The following is a 17,886-nucleotide window of genomic DNA, read 5'->3' as shown; positions in this document are numbered from 1 at the left end:
TTCTTTAGCTGTAGCCAATTTTTCATACAAAAAGGCCCTTGCTCTTTTTCAGATGAAATCTGTTCCAGCTCTTGACTGCAGCCTTCTGCTAACATATGCTAACGGCTAATGGGTGCTTCCCTTTCCTTTGCCTTTTTTTCCTTGCCTTAAAACCTCACTAACATGCAGATATACTCTGGAAGGGGTGGAGAAGAAAAAAAAAAGACAAAAAGACTAATTTGTATTTATTTACACCTGGCTAGTTAGTTAACAGCCACAAGCAAGGCCATTCTGTGGATGTGTGTGTATGTACCTTTATCGTATGGCACAGAATACAACTACCAACTCTCAACCAGAAAGGCAGTCCCTTAGCACGTGAAGTCGCAGCATAAATCATTCATGAAAAGAGCGCTTAAATGTCTTCCATTTCTGAATGGCTGGAAAAGCCTGGCGTGAAGACTGTAATCAACCACCAGGAAGGAAATATTTTTGCAATCCATCTAAGTGAGACACATTATGTGTTGCATCAGCCTTTTAACAGCATTTCAGTGTTTCTACTTACATGGCAGTAGACGTGAAGTCAGTTTAGTGTCTTCTGCCTGAAAAAAAACTGGACCAAAGAGATCACTGCGGAAATGTGGCTGAGTATTTGTCAGGTGCTGTTATAAGAGAATGAGGGACAGAAACCCTACCCCCAGCATCATCAGGAGGTGAAGAAAACATCCTCTAGCTATGTACAGCAACAAAAGAGACTTTCAACACATTTTTGACAGCTAATCTGCTGCGGGAGAGGAGCGGGTTCCCTGAAACATGCCTAAAGAAAGTTTGGCTCTTGTATTCGCAATTTCAGAGCTGTGAAAGTTTCACTGCAGCAGAAGGATAACTGGTATACTATACCAAGAAATACAGAGGGAAAAATAAAAATAAACCCCAAGCATCAGCTGGAGATGTTAACTAATTCTCTCCTTATTCCAAACTGGAAACTAACCAGAAGAAGGGGAAACAAGAGGAAAACCCAACATTTTATAGCAAATGAGTTTAATAAGCTCTGAGGCAGCACGACACATAACACAACATTAAGGTCACTGGACACGATGCTGAAGCGTACCAGCAGTTAAATCCTCTCCTTCCCCCTCCCCAGCTTTAAGGATGACAGTCAGATTTTTAACTCGGTGTGGAGGAAAATGTAGTTCAAGGTTACCAAAGCCGCAGAGCACGCAGATGCAAACGTCCCCACGGCCCCCCACAGGCACAGCAGGCTGCGCGAGGAGGGCGGGAGGAAGAGTCCGTACCGTCGCGTGGCTAGTTTAGCAAAACAAAATCCAGAGAGACTTGCTGTAAATTGAAACCTATGTAGTGCAGCAATCAGAACATCATGGCAGATGAACTCTGTGGTTGGGACAAATCATGAAATAATCTAATCTAACCTCCTATATAATATGCAGGCCATAAAATTTCATTCGGACTAGAGAACACCACTGTTACCAAATCCAGGCCTCATCATTTGATGGGATTGTAAACAATCTTCCTCAAATTAATTCCACGTGAAGAACAGTTGTCTCCAACAGCTCTAAACATCCTCTGATTTCATTTATACCATCTTATGCCTACTTAATTTTGAGCAGCACTTCTCACATAAACAACCCCACACATCAGTCACTGGAGAAACCTACCGGCAACAACCAAACAGATTCCCAAGCGTAAACACCCTGAGGCCAGCCGGAGCCCAGGGCAGCATGACGTTGGCACAAACACGCGTGGAGGACTGCCATTGTTATTCTAAGGGTATTATGCCAGAACCACATGCAATGACCTCCCGTAGTGGATGGCAAAATCCCTACTGGAATTTCTTAACTGGCAAAACATACAGTATTAGGTCTATCAGTGCATGGAGCGGTCAGCAGTTCAACTTAGAGGCAAAAGAAGTCTCAAAGCAACCTGTGAATTCACCACCACCTTCCTTGCTACCCATTCATCTTTTTCCCACCCTGTAAACCCATCCGACACACAACGGACACAAACCTCCGCTGCAGCGTGTCCGGCAACAGCCACAGCGCTCACGAGGGTACAAGTTCTCTGCTGGAGGCTCCAGCTCCGAATCCGGCAGAACAGAAACTTGGATCCGAGTCTCCCTTCTTTTATAAAATGCCCCAGCTTTTACCTTATCCTGGGAGGCGCTCTGGGCACATTTTGATGAGAAATTCTGTCCAAGTCCCTCAGACACCTTTTTCTAACCAGAAATTGTTTTCCTTCCCAAGCAGTTTTTCCCCAGCACATCTGTCATCTGGACATTGCATTTCTGGTAGAGGCACACAAACCCCATCAAACATCAGAACAGAATCAAGACAGTAAGTGCTCAAGATGATTAGAGATAGAGAGAAAAGGTTAAGCTTTTCAGTTTCAATTCCATAAAAATTGAAGGCCAAGCAAAGCAGACAACAGAAAAAGTCACCTTAAAATTATGCTGTAGGAGCTGGGCTCAGTCCCTGACTCAGGTGAGTGTTGTCCTTTCCTACTAGACTGAAATAAGGAGGCAGAATGCACCCATCTGATGCAGGTGATTGGAAATACTGTTGATGTATAACCCACAATTCCACAAAATGAAGAAAAAAAAATTACATATTCAACTTGAGAAAGGCACTGTTTTCAAAATAAAAGTTCTAATTTGTTCTCCTAAAGAACCATTTTCATCACCCTCACAGAAGACAGGAGCACTGTCCCAGCAGGGATGTCTATCCTTCCAACCAATAAATGGAGCATTTCTTCATGGAGATGTAAAAGATGAAGTAATCGACATTTCTCATTTTAAAGAAGAATCTATTTTTATTCAACACAGGATGGTAAATGAGTAACATTCACAATAACCAGCATTAAAAAACAACAAACAAACCCAGCAGTCATATTTAAATTTGGCTCACTACTGGTCACTCACACTTCTACACAAAAGATTTTGTCAGTCTTGCCCATTTCCAGATTAACTGATATCGACACCCGATACTAAAAAACACACCGTTTATTCACAACTTGGGGGACCTTTAGGGTTGTTCAGAAAGAAAAGCAAATTTTCATCTTTTTGTCCAACAAATTCGTAGCTGGAACTGAGATGCTGCACATTAGCAAGGAAGGAGACATCGGCACACTGTGAGTCCTAACTCCCTCGGGCGATCGATGGAAGGAAGGACTCAGCGTGGCACCTCCAACATTGTCGTCATCCCACACCCGAGTCACTGCAGTGCAAAACCGAGTCAAATAAATAAATAAATAACAGCAGCAGCCGCCCCAACAAGTAAAACATGTAAAATCCAAGACAGTTAAATATCTTTACAACCTGTAACTGTTAAATACAACTGAAAGCATTTTAACTTAAGACTTCAGCCCATAAGGAACAGCCTTGCAAAAATCTGAGTGCAGCAGAGTTTAAATTGTTTCAATAAACTAGTATGCAGCTCTACATACCTTTTTGTGGGGAAGGGACTGACATCTTCAGCTAAAGAAGTCCTCCCTCCCTCCCTCCCTCCTCACGCAGCCACTGAAGTTGTGCCAGTACAGCTGCTTTGGGGTTGCAATGTTATTTTCCACCCCCAGTCTGGCTAGCAGTCCCCCAGAGAGTCAGCCTGACTGAGCAAGGGGCAGCGTGCCACGCCACCAGGATGGGAGTCGAACTTTCAAGTAACGTTGCTGCAGAATTCTGTCGCATTTAACTACAGCCTAAAGTCCAAACACAGCACAGATTTACAAGTGCACATGTTGAGTATCCCCTCGCTGGTATCAACGGGTTTACTCAAATGTGTGAGGTTAACCATTCGTCCAGGTAACTGCAAGGTCAGAGCCTACACAGAGCATTCACTTGCAAGGACTTTGGTACCCTCCTTACGTCTTTGTGGGACTGAGGTCTTCCCTCTATTCAGCAAAACAGTTAAAAAGAACCCCCACATTCTTACACTGTTCAAGTCAAGCATAAAGCATGTGCTGAATCAAACGAGTAAAATAACTGATCAAAGACTGAAGAATTACAAAACAGCCCTAGAAATTAAGTGTTGTGCCAGCACGTGGAACACCACCAGCAACCGATGAGAACATTTCTCCATGTTTTGCAGGACTACTTTAGAGAGTGCTGTTTTGTTAATCAAGTGTAAAGACTACTGCATTGTTTCACAAAACTTAGAGCGTAGTTCAGAACAAGACATATGCCTAGAGCTTTAATAAATACAGCTAAGAATAATACACAGTTTAAATTATCTAGCCTTCATGATCTAAGTATAAACACCTCATACAAAAAAAATCCTTTTTACTTTGTACGTCTTTAAAAAAAAAAATCACAGAAATATCTGCTTTGCAAAGGAGACAACTGTACAAAGAAATGATATGTTTCAAAGACATTAAACCCTCTACTTGCTGGGTAACACTAGTTACTGAAATGCTCTCTTACAACCTACCACCTAGGTCATTCTTCTTTTCTGATATAAACATATTTTGACTCTGAATCTGAAATTCAGAACCACTCAAAATTAGCCACTTGAAAGATTTCTGGTCATTAAGGCCCTGATCTGACGACTTCCATGCGCGCACACCAGCGCTGAAACCAGGGAGCACCCACCAGAGATCACTGTGGCAGCGGGCACTAGAGCAGCTCATCTGTTCAATCCTGTAGTGCTAAAGCCTGACAGCTCGTAGTCCTCCACCACCCCAAAGGAACAACCTCTCATTTCAACCCAGCCTAGTGGAGCAGCACAACAATTACATGACGTTTGCACAACCAGTTTATAATGCCCTGAAAATCATTAGAGCCCCCCACTGGAAATTCTGACTCAGAATCTACTTTTTGTTGCTTAGGACTCCTTTTTGCACAATCCTAATTGAGGACTAACATCCATCCAGAGAGTCTGTGAAAACTGCTAACTGCGGTACACCGCAACAGTAAATTCCATTTCAATTACCTACCAAACGGCTGGATGTTGTCCTTGGGATTAGAAGTAGTGCTGTAGTTACAAACTAATAATATGGTGAGGTTATTATTGTTTGAGCAGCTTCAAAATACTAATAGCAGTGCATCTTAATAACCAGCTGGTATTGTCCTCTATAAAGGAATGCCCTTGATGTGCGCAAGATGACACAAGGGATACGTACTTTGCTCACTGACACTGGGACATTTTACTGCTAGACTGTCTGTTACTATTTCAACTTCCTTCTGCTCTAGTTTTGACTTCGTTTTGGAAAATACACAGTTCAGCATTTTAATTAAAAACATCCTATCAAAAGAAATAAAAAGGCACTTGGTATTTCTCTTTGGCTCAGTTGAGGCGCGCTGCTAAAACCTTCCCACAGTTCCTCTCTTCATCTGATGAATAGTTGCCATCCTGAGGTACTTATTCATGTGCAAAAATAAGAGCTTCAGGGATTTACCAGTTGCATTTCTCGCATTGCTTCCAGTAAACGTGCAAAGTTCTTCACCAAATAGATTCTCTTAAATATAGAATAACGCATTCCATGAAGTTTTTTTCAGGGAAGAGCTCTGATCATTTCTGCAGTCCTTATTCCACATCTGGTCTCTTAACTCAGTGTTCTTTAAACCTGGGAAAGAACAGCAATCAGGCAGGAAAAGTTGAGGTGTAAGGCATAACAGCCACTAACTTCAAAATGCAGGATCCATCCCTTGCTATGCGTTTTTTTATTCTCGGTCCGTTTTACTTCTCCAAAACTACAGCCGAGGGGCCCAATTTAGATTTTGATTATGCAGCTGTAACTCCATTGATTCAGTGGAATCACACAGGGAAGTCAGAGTCACCCTTTTCTTTAAGGAAATCTTCTGGAAAAAGTTACATTTGAAAATATTAAGAAAACATAGAGCAAACAATGAAGTAGCATCTTATCCCACCTGGGTGCTCTATGATGAAAAACCAGGAAGACTGTGTATTTGGGAAAAAACAAACAATAACTACGAGACTGTGACAGAGAAATTTGTTTTCAGATGCTTTTCAAAATAAGATGTTCTGAAGAAAAATGTTCATCATTTGAAAACATCAAAATGAGATTACTCTTTTGAAGCAAAATTAAAATCAGACAGAAATGGTCATACAGAAAACTTAACATGTTCAGTCTACATCGAGGTATTACAGGGCAAAGGCTTAGTAACGTGTTTTTAAACTGTCATTAAAGAGTAACAGCCATGTATAACACTTACAGGGTATGATCTGCATTACACCGAAGTTCCTTCTGAATAAGACGGAGTAAAAACTGTAAAAACAGTCACAGTATCTGTGTTAATATCTATACAGATATACAAATAAACCAAGTTTCAGGTTAAGATGTACACTGCTATTCAGAGTTCCTCATTAGAAACATTATCCTGTAATGCTCAATTCAGAAAAAAAAAAAACCAAAAACCAAAAAACACAAAAACCTCAAAATATTTACAGATGGTCAGTGTTTGGAAGAGGAGTTTTCACAATGAATAGGCAAGAGGAAAATAATTTCCTTTTCGAAATCTGAGAGCAATTTCTTCATAAAAACCAGAATGGTTTTCTCAAGTTACTTTACCAGCAGATGTGTAAAGAAACCAGCAGAGGGAACCCAAGACTTCAAGAAAACATGGCAGATAGAAGCTTTTCACACACACAGCTGTTTTTCAGAATAGTGGCTAAAATACTTTTATGCTCCAAAATTTCTGAGTGAACTTGGTCACATTTACTTGTGTGTGCAGGATCAGGGCTTTCAAGTGCACTTTAAAAGGTGCACTAAGATAGTACCCAAGAAAGTGATTTACAAATAAAATCTGGTGATTGCCAGATATGTTCGAAGAAATAACAGCTGAACACAAGCATCTATATGCTGCACTGCAAAGAACAGGAAGAGCAGAACAAGAGTTAAAAACCCCAGGATTTATTACAACAGCACAGCCAACCCTCTCAAAAAGCAGAGCTTTATAAAGGCATTTTAACTGATGCTGCAAAGACATGTGGGATTTTTTCATTTGTTTTTAATAAATAACTATAAAAGAAAAAAAAAGCAGAGCTTTAAGTCTGCTTGGGAAAACTACAACTATCTCCCAAACCTCACTCTGCAGCAAGGAATACCCAATACTGAAAACAGCACAAATCAGGATTTACAGAGCTGCTTACTACCAGCGGGAACACACTTCAACTATTAAGCTTACTTTTGTACTTAATTTTCAGAGATTTCACATCTTAAATGTGGAAAAATTTACTTTAAAATTTTGGGTTTAAGTTGAATGTAGAAAAAAAGCCTCAATCATAACCCAAAGCAAGACCTACTGCTTTTCTTGTGTCACGCAAGAACGGTCTGACAAGACTCAGCATTAGCTCCTCTGCAGGAGCACAGAGCTCGGTGCAATCCCATGCAGGCACAGGGTTTTGCCTGGGCACAGCCAGTCCAGAGGAAGGAGTATTCCCAAGGTGTTTCAGTCACCCTGCCCTTTCATGAGCACTTCTACCTGGGACTTCAAAAGGAGAGGATAAGCAGGTGACACCTCAGGACATCTCTGAGGTAGTCACAGAAACATTCTGCTCTGCTGGAGAACAAAACCGGTACAGATGCCTGCCACGGAAATCTGTAGCAAATGCAAAAACATAACCCACAGGGTAACCTACAGGCAGGTGCAGCAAGACTGACTTCAAAGGTACAGCAAGACTCGCCTTGCCTCATCTTGTGTCTCCTTTGGTCTTTAAAAGCAAAGCAGGGCAAGTCAGGAGTGGAGATAAGAGAAGAAAAAAAAAAATCTTTTCAGATCTTCCTATCCATTATACAGAATCTCAAACAGGAGAAAAGGAAAATGGATGTGCTCTGTACCGAGCCACCACACGTGTGTTGCACTCCTTTTCCCTAAACATCTGCTCCTGGTTACTGTCAAAAGTTAGGATGTCAGTTTGGCGTCTAAGCTAGTACAGCAGTTTTAGGGCCCATCTGGAGAATGTGATGTATTAACTTTCAACAGCTTCATTATCGCTGTGATTTTGGTGATATAGCAATGTAGCAAAACATTTGTTACTGCTTCGCTGAACCGCCTTTAAAAGAAAACAGAAGTAATTCTTCCGTGAGTGGAATCTGAGGCATCTTCTAGGTCTACAGATGAAGGTTTACTTACAATTATGCCTCCTGTGATCTGCTCAGCCAGCAATTAACAGATGTGTATTTGCTCAGGAATTAAAGTGCATCAGAACTTATCTGCACTTTTGATTAAAATTAGATGAGAATTTCCAAATGAGCAAATTTGCTCTGTAATTGAAAATTTCGTACACAATTGGAAGTTTCTTCTAAGATGGAGCATTGATATTGCTAAAGGAAAATTTACACTTAGTTTAGCACAAAGGAAATACATGCTAAATAGCATTTTCAGACTTACTAGCAAGGCACATGCATCTGCCACCATGAGCATGTAAAACACGTTGTTCCAACCAGATGGGGAAATAAGACCAGCTAAGAGAGGCCCCAAAGCTGCACCTAAAATATAATATTGATATCATCAGAATGATGGAATGTAAGATTTACTATGCTGAAAGATAGTTATCCTGAATCAGAACACCAATTTCTCCACCTAGTTAACTCAGTATTAACTTATGTATTATAAGGTCCCAGAAAGTGCAAAACATTACTGGTACAGTTGCAAGCCAATGGGACAGCTAACATGGGAAGCTGGAAGACTAGAAACTTGAGAAATGCCTGCCTTTGTCTCAACAAAATGCCCATCCAGTATTAAGGTGAATCCTACTCAATTTTCCCTTCCACATACCAGTGCGGAGGGCATGAATAAAATATCCTTGATCTCAGAAACAGCCCAACAGCATCTACTTCCGCTGTCTGTGCCCAGTATCAGTCTACCACCTTCTTCCTCCCTCCCTCCCTCCCTCAGGTGTGGGACCACGAGAGGTTTAAGGCTAAGTTTGCTCTACTCCCCATTTCCAAAGCTGTACCGAGTCCTGGCAAAATGTGAACTGGAGAGAGCCTAGTTAATCAATCCTTTGTTTTAACCTACCACCACTAAGGCAGGCTACCTTACAGCTCTGGCTTACCTACAGATCCTGTTCCGTCGATGATCGCTGTCACTGTGGACAAGGCTCTTGCGTTCCCTTTCAGGCTTTTATGGGTACCCTAAAGTGACAAAGACTGCTTAGACCCATCCTGAGCTGAACTCCAAAAAAGTCCTTACAGTGTCATCTAGCTCACACCCCTCCACATTAGATGTGCCTTGTGAAGATGCCTTAAATATCCTAGCTTAGATTCTTTTATAGCTGCTAAAGAAGCCTTCTACCCTATCAGCTTGTTGCCTACGGTGTTCTCCTTTACTAAATCATGTTATTTAAGCCACAGGAGCCAAGAAGCTTTCTGTTCCACATTGTGGATTCGAGCAACAAGGATGGTACTTCAGCTTTGCATTATGCTGCAAGGCTATTTCCATGGCCTTCTATTCCCCTGCTAATACAGCAAAACTCTGCAGAACAAAAGGGAAAAATAAAAAAAAAAATAAAAAAAAGGTCACTGCCGTGACAGGAATACTGGAGTACCAGAATTATGGATACATGCTGAAATGCTAATTCAGAGAATTCTTGAGCCAAAAGAAGCTGTTCAGTCCCAATTTCAGAAGCCAGGTCTTCAGAAGAAAACAACTGATAAAGGGAGTGACTTACTAGAAAGACAGAAAAACTGAATAGTTCAGAGAACTGCTATGACAGATAGTCCTTTATCTCCGGTACACGAAGGAGAATCCAGTCAGGTAATCAGCAATTTACATTTGCTCATGTCAGATGTTTGACTGCTGACATCCTAGGAACTGGGTGTCAACCCTCTTCCCAAGGGCCAAGTAGGGATCTTGCGATTTCAGGCCCTACTTTGTAGGTAGCAGTACCTTCAACACGGCTAAGGATAAAATAGGCGATACATGGTGGCCACTTTTGTCTTGCCAAGACCTCCATGCCAAGGACAGCGCTCCAGAGGATGTCTGGAGATTTCCGTCCTGCTCATTTTTCCTATATTTAGGGCATTTATTGTTAGAGGAGTTTTGCCTCTTGCTTGGTGCCTCAAGGAACGAGGACCTTTGAAAGCAACCTTCCAAAGCCTCACTAACAAAAGGTACCAGAGTCAATGCTTTCACACGGCATTTGTGACTGACTGACCTGATCCAGCTAGAGGCGTCGGCAGCCAGAGTAACAGTACGAGAAAGGGCAGAGGGCAGCATGGACAAAGTAAGGGTATGTGCCATGTATAGCTTTCTGCGCTGATGGGAATTAAGTCTTTGGCTCATCTCTCACACAGACACAGTCCCTCCCCTCATTTAAAGATGCAAAGTATAAAAGGAGAGAAAGCACCTGTACCTTGACCTTGCACACAACCTCCACATTCACTTTGGGCTGTCATCAACAAGATTTGGGCCGTCTTGTTAGTAGGCAAGAATAATTTAGAAGCCTCTCACAAGCACGACACTCACTCGTACTGATACACGAACTCTAAAACCATCTCAATGGCCGAGTTCAGCACTGCCTATCCAGGTCCTTATCCCTTTGCTTTGGGACAACGCAGCCCCTTCACTGACGACCCTGCGGAAGTCAAAAGGCTCTCTCGGGAGGCAAAGGTGCTACACTGGAGGGGAAGCCAAACTCACCAAGTCGGCAGAGACAGCAGTGGTGATCAGCGCATAAGGGCCATTTACCAGGGCACCACTGATAAGCAGCATCACTGTTATAAGTTAGACAAAAATGGAAAATGTGAGTTGCCTGAAAGACTGTTAATGGGAGACATCACACAGCCTATGGTTCTCAAGTGGTTTAATCCTTCCGCGGCTCCCCTGACCCCATTATAGAATTGGGAAAGGAGGAAAAGGAACAGGGGGAAATCTGACCGAGCTGACCCTAAGAGCAGGAGATGCTCACAGGATCCACCCATAAGCCCCTTCTCTGCTTATACAGCACCAAGCAGCAGAGGCCCTAAAACTTACCTACCTAAAGGCCTCGTTGAAACGCTACTTCAGCACTTGTGTTTCAACTTCTGTTTTGAGGTAACAGATAGAAAGCCACAAGTGAATTCAGTCTATATAATAAAGTTAATGCTGCTGTCAAAGTACTAAAAGTAGTCTTTAAACACCTCCGACATTTGGCACAGGGACTATAACGAAGCCTGTGCTGACACAAGCAGCTCCAGAAAGACGACTAATGATATTAACTAAATCACTGTTCTCATGTCACCCTTTACTCATTTTCTAGCCCCTTCTTCCTTACCCTGTAAAAAGCCTGCAAGACAAAGTCTAGGGAATTTGATTCCATACTTCCTCCTCTCAGGGAAAATATAAAATAAAAAGAAAAAAGAAAAAAAGAAAGAGCATCAAAGGATTATAAGTGAAAAGTTCACAGAAAGCCAGGCAGAAAATAATTTAAAAATACTCACCTACAGTAGCCTCAAGGCCCATTTTACTGACTGCAGAGAACATGTACAACTGTAAAGACGAAAAAATGAACGTGTTGAATACCAACATATGGACTAATCCTCGGTTCCTCATTTTCCCTATGTTAATTACAAAATATCTTACTTGGTATTATGTGAAAGCTAGTTCTAAGTTTTACTAAACCCTTTTAGACCACAGCAGAATGATTGTTTGATTGGATACAGGAGGGAGGTAAGGGGTACGCTCCTATTCCCCAGTAGATCCTTTCAGAATGAAGGGCTATGTTACGAGAAGACTCAATTTTAAACTCTCAAATTGTCAGCTACAACACAGCACAGAAATTTTAGTCTTTGAGCAGCTAAGATTCTGGCTAAGAACTGAACATCAAATTTTATAAGAGAGTGATAAACTTTCTATATAATCCTATAACAAGTAATACATTAAACTTGTTTGCTTGTTTAGTAAAGGCAGCCCCAATGTCTATACTTGCTCACATGCTCAACTTTTCATGCCAGCTTTTAACTTGGCCTGAACTCTCTATATCCAAGTTAGAAGTCTGCAGAACTTCCCAAGGAATGCTGTCAAAGCATCAGCCACAGCTGCAAGAGAGGGGCAAGCTCTTACCGTGGGTGCTGCAAGCAATAACATCATTCCACAGGTTGATGCCCTCTTCTCCAGCCTGTCTGAAATGAGGCCTGCCAAAATTCCACCTGAAAGAAGAGATAGGTGTGTGAGGAAAACACTCTGTGCGTGTTTTACACAAATGACATCAGTTATACTTAATGAAACCTAACCCAGATTAATACAATAGGATATGACTTTTAATGTACAGTTATACACAGCAGCACAGGGTACGAGACTAACACCGTAATTTGCACTTAGCAATATCCTTATTAACTCAAGCGGTTTTGACTTGGAAGGTAACAGAAGCAGACAGTTGTTCTTCCTCACTGTTTATTCCAACCAAATATCCAAGATGACAGGGGTGGGGGCAGAATAGATGGGTGGGTGTGAGTGAGCAAGAGGGATAAATCAGCCAGGCATCAAGATGCTGCTGCTTGTTTTATTGTGAACTATACTGTCTGCATTGGCATAAAAATTTAATTATTCACTGGTTCCCCCACAAATGACACAGGAATCCTCTCACTCTATTACTACAGTCTCCCAATTTTATCACATACAATTATATGAGGCATCAAGGGGAAAAAACAAAGAACAAAAAAAACCCCACCTGTGGCCATTTGCCTCTGTACCCACAAAAAATACACAACTGTTCAAGCTGGGATAGTTCTGTTATGTTAGAGTGACAAAAGAAAGATATTTTGACAGGTGGTGTGACCAAGACTCATGGGCCAGAGCCGACAGAACTACAAGATTCCATAATATTTCGCTCTTACAATCTGTACTGGACAATAGCACTGGTTCTGTCAGTTGTTCAATATAAAGATATTTTGCTAGGTTTTCAACAACAAACCCAGCTCTCAGCTTAGTACCTTTACTGCTACTCTTCTTCAGTGGACATAAGGCACGAGGATTAATAATATATGTAAGCCGTGTGTACCACAGCTTTTCCTAAACTGGTCTGATTAAGGATGAAATATTAATATATAAAACTTACCAAAGATTCCACCCACATCAAACAGTGTAGAAAGGTCCCCAGCTCTTTTTGCATCAAGATGCTCTAGTGACAGAATAAAAACATTTGTCTCATTTCCAGACTACAAAATGTAGAAATTTCAACACAGTCTTGTCATGCTAGGATAAAGGCATCTTACGGCAGGACTGTCTGTTCACAGGAATAAGCTACCATAAGCTGTTACTGTATATGACAAATAAGATTGTATCATAACTGGGTATTCAGGGGTACAGTCTTTTGAATGCAATTACACTCACAGCAGGACATTTTACCGCTTTAACTACAGATACAGTCCAAGCAATTGAGCTGCTGATTAGTCTGGACTAAAAGCATTCCCATTTGTGAATAGCCACAGATTCATAACAGTTAACAAATGCTCATGAGGCTCTTTGCTCTGAAAGCATGATTAGCGTACATTTGGATCACTTATAGAGCCTCATCCTGGAGGCCTCCATCACATGACCAGTAACAAAATCATTAAATTATGTCTGGCAACCCTGCCTGGCACTACATGCACCATGCAGTTTATGGGGACTATGAAGAGACAGCTATTTCCTTAACTCCCCTGTTTGCAAATACTTACATTTAGTCTAATGTAGTTACTGATACCCTACGGGATCAGATTTCCAAAAGTACATCAGGAAGTTGGGCAACCCAGTCCTATGGTGTTAAGTGTGAAGTTTCAAAAGGAGCTGAATTTCTAAACCGCTTTGGTATTTTTTTTTAAAAAGTCTCTGAAAGACCAGTATGTGCTAAAACAGTGGGGTCAGTGGCACTACCATAGCCTCACCAATGCCTACCACAGCAGAGATGGCAGTACTGTGACCTTTCTGTTAAAAGCCCACTGCTTTCAAGGCACCTAGTCCTGCAGAAGTCCACACACAACAACCATTAGCTATAGGATCTGCAGGTCTGTGTGTTTCCATAGGGCATTCAACCTGTCTGTCTCTGCTGGTTGTTACTGCCACACTTGCCCAGCACAGCTTTTTTGTTAGCTAGGGGTTTAACGGTCACATCATGGCTCAGAAGACGACGAATTTCTCGGGCTAGGGAGAACTCCTTTCTCTCCACTCTACAGCACAAAACAAAAAAAGCAGTACTGAACAGATAAAAAAGCTCATTTAGATTTTTTGTATGCATTTTAATAAGGCACTTCAATCATGTTAAAACATTATTAGAAAGTAAACCTTTCAGATTGGCTTGCAAGAGCCAAAGGCACAGCATTGATGCTTGGAATTGCTGAAGATTCTTTTTCTGTTTGTTTTGAAAATGCCCTCTCACAATTCTGAATTCATAAAATTGAGAAATGTGTTAGTTGGTGACTTACAACTCTCTTGCTACTGTAGCAAAGAGAGCTTATTTCAGAAGCAGTAATGTTCATTTTCCTGTTTATTTCAAGCTCTTATTTCCAGACACTTTGTAGTCACAATTCTGTATCCCCTTTACTGTGATACTTACCTACATTTGTGATATAGAGGGGAAGCCAGAAGAGGAAAGTGTAGCTCACCAGCTTTGCAAACAGAAGACAAAGGGAGAACTCTATGACTCCCTGAAAGAATAAAGAAAATAGGATGTTAGTATCTTGATAGAGCCTGCTATTTACTTTCAAAGACCATTATGAAAATGGTTTCTAAAAAGCATTTAGGCTTTTCTTTTTCTCTCAAGAATTCCCAAGAAGCATTCTTCCCCTGAGAGCAGAAAGATTACAATCAGAGCAGACTGTGGTATTTTACTTACATGTTTTCTCTTCTCTTAATTTTACTGATTTGACCAAAGAGAGAACACTAAAATGAACAAGAAGGATTTGATACTCTTTGGGAGACCCGCATCATTTATTTTCCTCAAGTAAAGAGCTTCTATATAGCTTTGTAGCAGATTTGGAGTGTATTCCAGAGAAATTGGCGTATTTTTGTGTTCTTAAGATCTTTCCTTCAGATGGGTCCAAGATTTCTCCCTTATTGTTTAACTCTTTACAAAAAGTCAGTTAACCAGTATGACACAGTGTATGGTCAGAGCACACTACAGACAGGGCATATGTCTATTTAAAGTACTAATTTGTTCCATCCTCTTTCCTGCTGGATATATGAAAAGTATACTTACTGCACAGAGCTGCAACCAAACTGCCAAATTACCCTATCTTCATTCCCCTCACCATCTGATATGTTTTTGTTTGAAACTGGATTTCTTAACTCCCCAGTATGGGGAGTACTGCAGTTACCAGCATGGACAACACACATACACAGCTCACTCTACTTCACATACAGCTGTGACCCTTTCCAACAACAGGCAGGAAAAACACCAGAGATTTAGAGATTCCAGGTGACAGCAGCAGCAATTTTTCTACCTGTTACTTCCACTTTGCTGCAGAAAATACAGTTGAGACACAGGACCAGGCTGGACAGGATGAGAAGATAAAGGAATACAGTGGTTTGGTGCTGGAGATTTCCTCCCCTACCTTTACACCTGGTCAAAATCAATTTGCATATCATTCAACTTGTGCAACCTACTGACACTGCTAAGGCTTTAAGCTGAGAGGACAATCAAGGATGATACTCCCTGACCTAAAGGAAACATCTTTTCCTTTTACCAGCAGTCTGAATGTTTGGGGTGTCTGAAACTTCTCAATATAAGCCATACAAGAGATTTTAAAATTAAAAAACTTTTAAAAACAATGTTGAGGAGTGTAAAAGGGAAGCCATGGAAGGAAGTTCTGATGCACAGAAGTGCTTATAGGCTCAGCCAGCTATTTCATCCTTAATACTCATGTATCATTAACTAAGACCAGCAAACTTTTACATTATAGGCTGCTCTAGTATTAGTTATAATGAAGTAAAAAAAAAAAAGCGCCATTTATATAGGTACTGGCACCTATATGCTTGTAGTTTCTAAGATGCAACCAACGAGCTTATGCTATCTGCTTACTGGGGAAGAGAGTACTCTTGTATCGATTTGTGCTCCTCCTCTGCGAGGGGTACACCTTGTCTTGTGTACCAGACTCTGCGTTAGCCTACATACACCAGGGCTTGTGATGCAAAGCTAATGTCATTTACCACTCCATCTAGAACTTCATGGAAAAGGAATTCTGAGGCAAAAAATTCTTAGAAGAACAGGCAAGAATAGCACATATACTCACAGGTATTCGCAAGGCCCCAAGGAAGCTGATAGCTGATGTCCCGTGTCTACCTTCCCCAGTGACCACAGTGCTGGAGTTCAGCGACACACCACAATTTTCACTCTCAATAAGCAAATGCTGCATCTCTGGATCCTGCAATTTTCCCCAGCAACACCATATGAAAAACAAAGGAACAGTGTATCAAAACACATACGAAGGAATCAAATAAGTACAAAGTATTTTTTCTTAATTTTATCTATTTTATCACAGAAAGTTACAGCTTTTAAAAAAATCTCTTGATTTGGATATACAGAGTGTATATAGAGTATATACAGAATATTAAGTGAAACAAGCCTGGTTGTTTATGTCTGAGTGCATACACTCCATTACAGAATCAAGTTTCTGTTCTATTGTGGAACAATTTCAAGTTGCAAAAAACCACATATTACAGTACGTTTTAATGGAACAAAACAATTTCCAGTCTTCCCTTACCCCACTACATAAATGTGGTCTAAGTAAAACTGACAATCTACTGAGTACTACAACACGTTTCTGCGTAATAGCATGTATTATCTTCTTTCCATACAAATATGAAGCCCATTTTTCAGATACCGTAACATCATCTTATTCACCAATTTAAATACAAGCCATCTTTTCAATTGAATTATGGATGCTGAGTGCTTTATGTTAAGCAATCACTTATTTTTTCACTTCTGTTTCATTTGAACACTGCACTCCACAAACTATAAAAGCCTAGAGTTTACCAATATTACTTAAGTTGTGAATTCCGAGTTCTTTTCTAGAACTAGGAAGGATTTTACTCTAATACTGGCTGCTAAGAATACTTGCAGAGCAAGTTATCACTCAACAACAAGCCATTCCAGTCTAGCCATAAGGATATCTTCTTATTTTTACCCATCCACCACACTGAAGCAAACTCTCAGAATAGAACTAGAAATTTACATCTTACAGCTATACATAGAAAAAGAAATTTCAAGTATAAATAGTCCTCAGTACTTCTTTTCCAACTCAGACGAAGGACAGGATATAGCTATCCTCACTTTCACCTGCTCACTGAGAACCTTGCATAGCTGTGTACTTTTACTGGCTATGAATGTATTCTACATACTGTCTTCCTTCTCCTAATCCTTGTGCATTTCAATAAAGCCTTAGTGAAGAATTAAGCCTCAAATATATATTTGGCTGTAGGTTAGTAAGGATAAAATGGCAGGCCATTCCATTTCCAGTACTTACTACAAAGATGAAAACTTTCTGATTAATATTTGATAAGGTGATGGAGGAAGAAAGAAAAAAAAAATAATCAAGTGCCAGACAAATTCAATTCTGCCATTTTACACTCAGTGATTCTAAATAAATTCTGTTTTTAAAGAACTTCGTTTAGGAGAAGATGCTAGAGAACCACCTGGGCACCGGAGCCCAGACACTTCACATAATTTTAGAAGCTGCCATGTAGCATCCAAAATGTTTGTACAGGATAGGATGCAGGATTTACAGGGGAACCTGCACCCTGATGAATCATTAACTAAAGACAGGAAAAACATCTAGGGACCACTGACATGGCACTAAAAACCTATGTTGTGGCACACAAGTCACTCCATCATCATAAGTATTTATCTTCTGAACTACTGGGGCAGCTATTTTAACAGTAGCAATTCAAACCATCAGTTATTAGAACTTAAAAAAAAAATGGGGTGGGGAAAAGGGGAGGGAAAAGAAGGGCTTAAGCAGGGAAGGTCTCCACTGGATTCA

General features: G+C 40.8%; 1 protein-coding gene across 28 annotated transcripts in view; it reads right to left on the bottom strand.

Moving 5' to 3' along the window:
* Positions 1-2,775: 2,775 nt before the first annotated feature.
* Positions 2,776-17,886, bottom strand: part of SLC37A1 (solute carrier family 37 member 1) — a 46,986-nt gene continuing 31,875 nt past the window's right edge. For 23 of the 28 annotated variants that reach the window (XM_054816826.1, XM_054816801.1, XM_054816817.1 and 20 more), the window contains 10 exons: positions 16,138-16,269; positions 14,463-14,553; positions 12,987-13,049; positions 11,993-12,078; positions 11,371-11,419; positions 10,592-10,665; positions 9,006-9,084; positions 8,339-8,436; positions 6,161-6,213; positions 2,776-5,550 (listed from right to left, as the gene is read on the bottom strand). In XM_054816826.1, the coding sequence (XP_054672801.1) occupies positions 5,535-5,550; positions 6,161-6,213; positions 8,339-8,436; positions 9,006-9,084; positions 10,592-10,665; positions 11,371-11,419; positions 11,993-12,078; positions 12,987-13,049; positions 14,463-14,553; positions 16,138-16,269 (741 nt within the window). In that variant the 3' untranslated portion in view covers positions 2,776-5,534. Of the gene's footprint in view, positions 5,551-6,155; positions 6,214-8,338; positions 8,437-9,005; positions 9,085-10,591; positions 10,666-11,204; positions 11,258-11,370; positions 11,420-11,992; positions 12,079-12,986; positions 13,050-14,462; positions 14,554-16,137; positions 16,270-17,886 lie in introns of those variants that run through there. The other 5 variants (XR_008575893.1, XR_008575894.1, XR_008575895.1 and 2 more) reach the window with 5 other exon arrangements.

This window comes from Grus americana, chromosome 1, assembly GCF_028858705.1.
Source record: "Grus americana isolate bGruAme1 chromosome 1, bGruAme1.mat, whole genome shotgun sequence".
Classification (NCBI taxonomy): domain Eukaryota; kingdom Metazoa; phylum Chordata; class Aves; order Gruiformes; family Gruidae; genus Grus; species Grus americana.
This window is presented reverse-complemented; position numbering and strand designations above follow the sequence as displayed.